This window comes from Octodon degus, unplaced genomic scaffold (genome assembly GCF_000260255.1).
Source record: "Octodon degus isolate 3935 unplaced genomic scaffold, OctDeg1.0 scaffold00006, whole genome shotgun sequence".
Classification (NCBI taxonomy): Eukaryota; Metazoa; Chordata; class Mammalia; order Rodentia; family Octodontidae; genus Octodon; species Octodon degus.
In genome coordinates, this window is record NW_004524582.1 from 16983866 (window position 1) to 16993793 (window position 9928).

The 9928-nt window shown below is 43.5% G+C and overlaps 1 protein-coding gene across 1 annotated transcript in view; it reads right to left on the minus strand.

Annotated features, from left to right (window-relative positions):
* Positions 1 to 383: 383 nt before the first annotated feature.
* Positions 384 to 9928, minus strand: part of Slit2 (slit guidance ligand 2) — a 390230-nt gene continuing 380685 nt past the window's right edge. The window contains exons 33-36 of the mRNA XM_023723851.1: positions 8845 to 8999; positions 3500 to 3788; positions 3130 to 3341; positions 384 to 2206 (exon numbers count right to left, since the gene is read on the minus strand). Coding sequence (XP_023579619.1) covers positions 1965 to 2206; positions 3130 to 3341; positions 3500 to 3788; positions 8845 to 8999 — 898 coding nt within the window. The 3' untranslated portion in view covers positions 384 to 1964. The remainder of the gene's footprint in view (positions 2207 to 3129; positions 3342 to 3499; positions 3789 to 8844; positions 9000 to 9928) is intronic.

A 9928-nucleotide genomic window follows, 5' to 3' on the forward strand; every position in this document is an offset into this window, starting at 1 on the left:
TGTGTGTGTGTGTGTGTGTGAGAGAGAGAGAGAGAGAGAGAGAGAGAGAAATTGAATATCTATTGTGTTTCCTACCAAGGTATATCTGTTATGTAGCTATTTAAAAATCCCCAGAAGTGACACTTTATTTCAAACTGATACCTGGTGATAAGGTATAAGTTGTCTTCTTGGTTCTCTCTCTCTCTCTCTCTCTCTCTCTCTCTCTCTCTCTCTCTCTCTCTCTGTGTTTTATGGTACTGGGGATTGAACTCAGGGTCTTGCACTTGCCAGGCAAGCGCATATTCCATTGAGCTATCTCCCTGACCCCTCTGCATCATACTGATTGACAAATTCTTAAGGAAGAGTTTAGTGCATGATTTCTAAGAAAACCAACAGGCTGTTAATGAAGTAAATATCTGTTTAATTTACAAACATCAGTAGTGTAACTGATATCAGTCTGGAGAAAGACAAAGCACACTGAATTATACATGTACATCTAATTTTCTTTGTAAAAAAATTTCTTTTGGGGGAGAAGGGGAAAAACATCTGTATCTTTACAGGGCACTCTGGTAATTCAATAAGGGTAAAGCACAGTCCACTATAAATCATTATCCATTCTACATTGTAATTTAGCAGCAATTATGTTACTATAGGAACATTTAGGTAATAAAGAAGTTTCATTGTTTGGGAAAACCTTGTAATTTTTGACATGGTCTCTTTCCTCCCACCTCCACAAGAGAATGGCAGAATCCATGAAAATATTAATTTGTGAAAGATCTACTCCTAGCGCTGGTGGCTACACACCACTTCTCTGCTGTGGGGACAATTTGCGGAAGGGCTGCTGTCCATGTGAGGACAGTCCGCCCGCAGAGGTGCCTTTCCTACTCCTGGACGTCCCACACACTCCGCAGGTGTCCTGAATGTGACTGCCACTGGGCAGTGGCACAGTGGTCACCTATCAAGGCCAACAAACAGACCAACATATATTTATCCGGAGATAACAGCCTATGTTAGTACTATTGCCAAAAAAAAAAAAAAAAAAAAAAATCCTGATTTTATTTTTTAAGTTTGAAAAATGTACAAAAATATCAGGACAATTATAAATTAATATATATTAAAGCATCGAGAAACAGCAAAAGAATGGTCTAAAACGTTAAGTACAATGTACTTTGATACAATAAATATTCCTCGTCGAAAGTGAATACTGTATAGGGCTGTTTAGAACTTATAGAAACAAAAAATTCATATTATTACTAATTTCTTTATCAATAATCTATTGGTTCTTTATCATCTCCTTTATCATTTATATTACAAAAAAAATTAATACTGGAAAATGGTAGAGGATCACTTTCGTGTGCTGCTTCTGCTGACATGCTGACATTTAAAAAGCAGGTAAAACATATCCTAGCGCGCCGCTCCCATTTCCTCCGAAGAAGAGAGCGCGGGTCTTGGGGGACTAGGGTTTGCACAAGTCCTTGCCCATCCGCTTCCTTTCTCTGCGCGTTCGCGGGTTCCGTTCCTTGGTCCGGCAGACTCATCCACACGCGCGTGCTCGCAGCGTCCTCGCGAGCTGCGTGGGCAGCGCGAGGCCAGGGACGCGGGTCTGCTGCTCCGGCGATTTCACCTCAGGGCGCGGTGGGTCGCTCACCAGCCTTTCAGGCACCGAGTGTGCTGCTCCGCCCTTCAGCGCCTTCCAAGGGCGCATCCCGTCGCAGCGCGCCCCGCCCGGCTCGGATGCTTGCAGGGATCGCTTGCTTCACACTTCTCCAGCACAGGAGACGCTTCAGCTCAAGCATGTCTTTTATTTTATTACTATTTTTTTTCAACTGCAGAAAAAAGTCTTTATTCTCATAATAAAAATAAGTCTGTTTTGTATTTTACAATATATTTCAAATATTTCCACTATGAAGCATGAATTAGTCCAACCTGGTCAAGAAGTAGCTTGTACAACCTCTGCCCGAGCTGGAGCAGCTGCAGACAAGCTCTTAGGACGCGCACCTCGTGCAGCCGCATTTCACCACCTTTTCAACCTCGTCCACAAACGAAGACCCGTCAGTGCACTCGAAAGAGTATTTCCGCCGCTTGCTCCGCAGTGGCCCGCAGCACTGCCCTCCGGTGCACCCGCCTTTACATTCCAAGCGGGAGACCTTCTTGCTGGTTTGGCACGCGGCATAGCCTTGCTGCTTTTGGAAGTAATCTCTTATCCGTTCCCCTCGGCAAGAGATTTCTGGAAAATAACAAAAAAAAAAAAAAAAAAAAAAAAACAGAAGCATTTTAAGGACAGGCGCAGTAAGTCACCCAAAGTTGCCAGGGAGTGAATCCACACCTCAGCGGAGTGTGCGCCACTCTTCTCCCTTTGGAAATACAACTTTTACTGTGATATTCCGTAATTTGGGCTGGTGGGTTGGCGACTCTCTCGAAAAATACTTCTTTTGGGCTTTTATTGCAAGCAAAGTGAATGCCCTCTATGTAGACTATAAATAGCATGCGAATCCACTGACAAGAAAATTGTACTCTTAAATCTTTTCCTTTATTACAAAAAGGGAAAAAATACACATCTTCTGGTTTTGCGCTACTAACAGCTGGCTTTGTTTACCACGGGGAGTAGTTTCCGAGAGAATGCAATTGAATTTATTAGACCCAGAGTTTAACGTTATCCAATCTGTTACTTAATACAAGTAAAATTGCACTAACTTCATAAATTACCCTCTTATGAAGTAGTTCAAAAAAGAGACATCTGCTAAGAGCTTCCGCGGGCACGCTCCTCTGAGGCAGGAAGAAGTCTGTGCCAGCCGCAGGCAAGGAGGGTCCTGACCATGAGACAAGGAAGAAGGAGCGCTGGGCCAAAACGTCAGTGTCTTTCCATCCCCCTCACCTGGCTAATGCGCTGCGACAAATCTATCCGTTCTAAAGTCAAGGGTGATTGTGTGCAAAACCCGAGCAGCATTACCAGTGGCATCTTCTCTGGGCCACAAGCTGAATAAATAATGGGGATGAGACCAGCAGGTGAAGGAAACAGGGAAGGAAGAGAAACGTCCTTCCATCAAAGGGTGAAAAGGAGAAATTGCACAGCAAATCAAGCTGTGACAAGCTCTCTCAAGGACCTGTGGAATGGCGAGAGCTGAGGCTCTTTCACATTGGGTACCTTACCTCGATCACAGCTGTCCCCAGTGTACCCGCTGCTGCATTCACAGTAGGGCTGCCCCAGTCCTGAGAGCCTGCAGTTCCCGTGCTTGCACTTAATGGTTTGGCAAGGGCTGAACAGGTCTTCCTCTTCATCACAAAGGACACCTCCATGTCCCTCCAGGCACTTACAGCTGTAGGAGAACGCGTTGAGGGGCAGGCAGGTGCCATGGACACATCTAAAGGTGAAGGGACACAGGAATGAATGTACATCCAGAAGAGGTGAGATAAGGGGCAGAGTGCTCACTGGCTGGTTTATTTCCCTCGTTCCCTCCCTCTAATTTCCTCCCTACTTTTGTGGGGCTTGAGCTGATGTGTTCAGGGAGATCAAACTTACTTATTTCCAAGACAAGGGTCATTGGTCCGCTGGTCACAGAGAGGGCCCATCCATCCTTCTTCACACTCGCAGGTGAAGCCTGACTGTCTGCTTGGCTGGCACATACCATGGGCACACACCTTTTTGTGGCACGGCTCACAGCCCGGCAGAATGCCAGTCTGCATGGGCACCTTCCGGAAGTCCTGCAGCTCACTGTTGATGTAAAGGTTCCGGATGCAGCCATGGAAGCTAGTGCCATTCTTCCCTGGAGCCTGGCGCAGAGATGCCACATTGTTCTTCCCAGGCATGCCTGGAGAGGGGCAGCATGGAACAGGTCAGGCTGTCTACAGGGTCCCCCAGCTATTTATGACCCAGAAATATCATTGCTTGGGATCTCACTTAGAACCCACTAACTCAGGTATCTCAGGTAAGGGAGAGCTGGGAGAAAGAAGATGTGCTTTTTTGTTTGTTTGGGGAAGAAGTTCCAGGAATTAATAATACACAGTTAGAATAAGAAGCCAAGTTCAACGGCAGTCAATATTTAGTCTTTAAATTTCTTTCAAACAAACTTTTGCAGAGATATGATCAAGTATAAAGCCTAGAACCAGAACTACTACAGCCTGGTGGCTGGAGTGGGATGAGTTTTTCCTGTCTGGCTCCCTCACTGCAGACCACAGGCCCCTTGGGAAGGCTGCAGTTCAACAAAGCACGGTATTTGGCCTTTTATTGTCCCCCTGATTTTAATGAGGAAGGGCCTGGACTCAGAGCACAGAAGGCACCGCCGGTGACACCCAGCAAGTTCAGGTTACAGTGAGACTTATGAGAGGAGCCTCCCCAGTCTTTTAGCCAAGGTTCAGTTCACCGAACTCCAAGGAGTTAGAGCAAAGGCTCACAGTGACTACCCCCTCTGGTCCCTGGAGATTCCAGACTAGCAAGGAATTCAGTGCACCTCCAGCTTTCCGGGGTGTCAGTGCCTGGAAAGTCCAGCCCGACTTCTTATCAGGCCAGCACCTCATCTACATCATGTATTTTTCTTGCTAAATTGAGAGCAAAAATTTCATACCCCAAAACACCAGGAATACAAAAGAAATTCATTCACAAACAGAATTCCATATTGGCGGAAATACATTCCACTAGTGGCAGTTGTTTGGTAATTCTCATTTTGGCAAAGCTGAAGAATCTTTCCATGGCCTGAGCCAGACCCTGAAATAGTTCCTGGATGGCGTCCCACAGAAGGCAACCACCCAGGTCACTGGAGGCCCTCAGAGCAGGTGACCTTGCTGCTCATGCCCCAGCTGTGCCTGGACTCTGAGCGACTGGCTGTAGGACTTGGGCTGGGAGCCCAGGCACACATCCTCTGGTGGCCTCTGTGGTGATAGATGTCAACAACCACAGCATCTGGGGTCCTGCTATGTGTGCTGTCCTCTTTCTTATCAAAGGAACAACCTTTGGATCTTTGCATGCACCAAAGTCAGGCACAAAAGCACCAGGCAATATGTCAAGTGTTTAATTTTGGTTTTGAGTGTGTTTGACCCAGTCGTTTCCCTTCTCTGGGGCTTAGGGTTCTCTGTATCATGAGCACATAGACCACAGCTCGTCATACATAAGGACCACCTGTGGTGTGGGCTCGCAAGGCAGCTAGCCAAATCTCTCCCTATCCTGTAGTTCTGATCCTGTAGGGTATGGGATAGGTGCAGAAACTTCATGTCAAAATGCAAAGTAGTTGTTTCTGATGCAGGTGGTCCATGGTCACACTTGGACAAGTGCCGAGTTACGCACCTTGGCTTTGAAGTTCCTTAAGTATAGCCTTCCAGAGTGTGTCTATCTGACCTTGGCAACTGGGTCATTACAATCCAGTCACTTTCAGAAAAGGGCATGTGACAAGAAAGTTTTTGCTCTGCATAAGTCATTCTAACAATTATTTTCTTCCATCATCACAAACACATGGGCTTGAACATCTACATGTTTATGATCCTTTAGCCAGAGGTTGAAAATGAACTTCTCCCAAAACTGTTTTGACTAGTTTATTTTGCTGGAGGTGCCGTGCCCACCTGTGCAGATGCCAAGACTAAACACAAAGTCCCACAGCTGGAAAAGACAGTGTGTAAGTGTGTGCTTTATGGCCCTAACACACACACATAGAAAGGTCTGAGTTTGATGACAGTAATTTATAAATGACAATGTTTTATGCATCATAGATATATAGGACTTTGCACAGGATATATAACCAGGAAGTATTCTGAACATGTCAGTTATTTGAATTATTATTATTATTATTATTATTATTATTATTATTATTATTATTTGATGCTACGGGTTGAACTCAAGGCTTCATGACTGTTCATGCTTACTAAGTCTGTGCTTTATTACTGAGCAGTACTCCCAACCAAGAACTAGTCTGACCAACCTTTTCATGTGCTTGGTTAGGAAACTGTGTCTTTTGTTTGTTTGTTTGTTTTGAGGTACCAGGGATTGAAGATTGAACTCAGGACCCTGCACTTGCCAGGCACTCTCCCAGGCACTCTCCCAGGCCCAGGAAACTGCATCCTAATAGATAAATAAAAGTAGATGAATGATTTTTGCAAATCTCTTTCTCTATGTAAGAGAATTTTTAAAAAGTTCAATGAACCAATAGATAACTTAATAGATAGTTTTGAGCTTTAAGAGACTCTGCATGCCCCAAAATGACATGAAACGAGCCAAGTGTCAACACTGCACTTAGATCTTTTGTCTAATGGCAGCACTGGGAGAAGGTCTGTAATTTATGGCCATTTCTCTATGTCTGTCTGCATCTTATTAGACTTAACCCCACAATTAGGCAACCAATTCTCCGGTGCTGTAGAAACACTGCGTGAGGGACAACTAACACCCCAACATGGGCTGAGTTCTGGTCCGTCCGCCTGAGAGCACACCTGCACGGGCTGAGGGCCAGCATGCAGCAGCTTGGGGCAGGTCTCCTTAGGGGCCCTGTCTTCACACTAGCCTTGCTGACGCACTTCCCTTGGCTGACTCAGCCCCTTCTGCCTCTGTGAGGCGGACTCAGGGTTGTGGTCTCACAGCTTCCTTGTGCTCATGAAATCTTAATCACTCTTGCTACCGCACTGTTCCCTGAGCCGGAAGGCAGAGGGCCCAGGGCGTCCCCCGGCAGTGAGACTCTGAAGAAGGCGGTTTCCTTCAGGCCTGGGTAGACGGAGGTACAGTTTGGATTCTTCCAATCCCTCCACTCTCAGAAGCATTAGAGCTTTCCAATTTGATGTTTAAAACTGTTTTTCCCTCTAAAAATATGTTCTGACCTAAGCAATCTCAGCCTGTATTTAATGCTTATTTTTATATTTTTCCATCACATTGTAAAATAAAACGGTTTCTAATGAAAGCATTATAACATCAAGTGAAGCAAAATCTAGAACTAAGCGACCGAAAGCCACACAGTGTAGACTGCTTAGCTTTGTCCTGTTTGTTAAGAGGTGAGTGGCAGCCGGTGGCTTTGGAGTCAGGCTCAGGCATAAGTAAGGAATCCACCACTGCCACAAAGAGCCTCGATTAGTGTTATAGAGTCCCCGAGGCTGCCCCCCGAGGGACTGCAGAATGGAAAATGTGATCTACCTCTTCAGGTGCCTGAGGATTACGACTGCAAAAGACGCAGTGGATCAGGCACGTATGAGCTGCTCAGTACATAGAATTTCTTTTACTTCAAGTCACAAGTTCACTGGGGACCGTTTCACCCATGCCACAGCTGTTAACTACAGCACAAGGAAAAATGGAGAGGTTTGCTTTTTCTTCTTCTTCTTCTTTAAAAAATGAGTTTCTGTTGTGATTTCCATGAAGCAATCAGATAAGCCAACTTGCTGAGGAGACTCATCATGAGCTTCAATCCCAATGCACTGTGCACGGTTACTCGAAGAAGCGCATAGGTTCTTTAATTTGCTGGGAGCAGAAGAGGCATCGATGTTCTTCATTATCTTTATTCCTAGCTTATCATAGGTGCTATATACATATTTATAGGAAATCCTGAGCTGTTTCTACAAATTGCAGCCCTACAAAAGTGTTACAATTTTCTAATATTGAAATTATTAAAAATAGAAACATTCTGGGCCTGGAGAACTATCCCAAAGAATGCCTTCAGTGAAGGCTTCGGGGAGGCTGACACAATGATACTGCACTCTAACATTACAATTCTGCAAAGAATTATGCGAATTTTCTGTTGTCAGGATAAAGAAGTCAGGTTTATTGACCCGTTAAGGGCTTCAGAGTATTCACTTATACAATGAATTAATTTTGTCAACTCAGGTAATGTAACTCACTTATATGTACCTCAATGTAACATCATTGGCATTCTTGCTCCTTTTGCTCCTCCTGATGGAGGCAAGAGTGAGCTTTTGCTCTTTTTTTATTTTAAGGAAGGGTCTACAGGGTGTTCAGGGTCTCACTAATAGATTGGACTCATAGTGATCTGCCTATTTACAGCCCTCAGGAGCTGGGACTATAGGCACATGCCACCACGCCCATGCTCAGTCTCCATTGCCTTCTCAGCACACAACAGGGGCAGGCAAGCCTGACCAGCCAGGGAACCGAACCCCTGGCTGTCCTTGCTCCTGCTTGCAGGTGCTTTTATCTGCTGAGCTATTTGGCCATCCCTGAGTTCTTGCTCTTTGTAAGTTTTTTCTTCTGGTATTCTTTAAAAAAAAATCCTTCTACTTCTTTCCCTCATCTGCTAACTCATGTTCTTTCTTGTTGCTCAAAAATAAAGGCAAGCATCTTCACTCCATCATTTACAACCTTAACCTCCCTTTCCAGTCTTCTCTGGTGTTCATTCATTTTAAGGACATTGCAAAGCAGTTCTTCTTTCGAGCTCAATAGAATCTGATTATTTACTTGAATTTCACAGATAGTTATCCTATCATCTTCGTGAATGAGCAGTTGGTGGTGCAGGAGCTCCAGCTAGATGACATTTGAGGGAGCTGGCATTGGCCTCCTTACGGGAGCCGGGGTGGGGTCATCACCTGCCCTGTTTATATTAGCTTGTTTTGCTGTCTAGTTTAACTATTAACAGTTTTTCTTCTTTAATAGACCAAATAAATGTGAAATTCAGGGATATGCTGAGTAAATCAGTCAACAGGTGTTAGACAAAAAGCAAATACTAACTGATCTTCTTTATTCCAGTAACACCTTTAATTTAACTCAGTCAGGATTACAAAATGTTCCCTTAACCCCTACCTGGCACTCTCTCTGTTCTTATGTTGCTTGTCTTTCTGTGATACATGTCTCTTAGTCAATGGCAATGACACCAGGCAGCAATTAGTAGCATTAGTTGATGATGAGAATCACCATCCTGTTTGGGGAGCCACTGATTTTAGAAGAAAGCTTACCTCCTACATAAAGAGGAGAGTCGAAATTCAGAGTGGACTGCTTCGACAAGTTGGTGATGATTTTGGGGCTTCCTCCATCCACAGAGAGAGACAGACTCTGGTCCAACGCAAGCAGCTCCACAATGTGAAAGTTTCCATCATTGATTGTCTCCACACTACAACAGAAGAGCAAATTAGCTCATCTTTTGAGATTCTGTTTATTAAAGTGCAATTCCAATAAATACTGCTTAGCCACAGACATGCAGAACTAATATTAAGGAAGTAGATTTTGGGAGAGCTTCCTTAAAATTAGGAATGGTAATTTTTAAAATTTGCATTAGTATATAGTGATAGTGCATAACTGGTAGTCGTGGAGAGCTGGAATGTCTATATTACATATCTTAATTCTTCGTTATTTCCTCAAGTTAATCTTTTGAAAGGATGTGTTCAAGGATATATCAATTTAAGTTCTCAGTAACTGGACAGAAAAGTAGCTCTCCCGCTGAACACATTGGAATTGAGCAGATTTATTTATGATCTAATCACATTCTCTCACTTACAAAAGGTAATTTATATACTTGTCTTTCTTTTTTATTATTATTATTTATGTTTTGAAGAGTACAAGTGAGAATTAAAACAGAAAAAAGTACAAGTGACACAGATTTTCACTTAACAAAGTAATATGAATTTCATAGTATTTGTTGGAATACATAGTATTGTCTTTCAACCAGTTATTCATATTATCAGACATATGCATATAAAGAAAAAAATGAAAGAAATATATAAGAAGTAAGAAGAGAAGAAGTATAAATAATTGAAAAAAAAGAATGAAACAAATTAAAGCATCAGCAGCTTTTTCCATAGACCAGCAGAAATATACAACGAAGTTGTCCAAAGCACGTTGCTTACATCAGTGCCATAAAATTCCACTTGGTAAGATACTGTCACTTCAATAGTTCTAGAGATACCAGGAACCTCCACAGTGCCAAATGTACTCTAGGGACGCTGACAGTAAGGGACTGATGGAAGAATTTTACTGCTTTCTTAGTAGTGTGTGTTGGTACTTAAAAGAATCAAGCATACACATCAATATAGGAAGCACCAA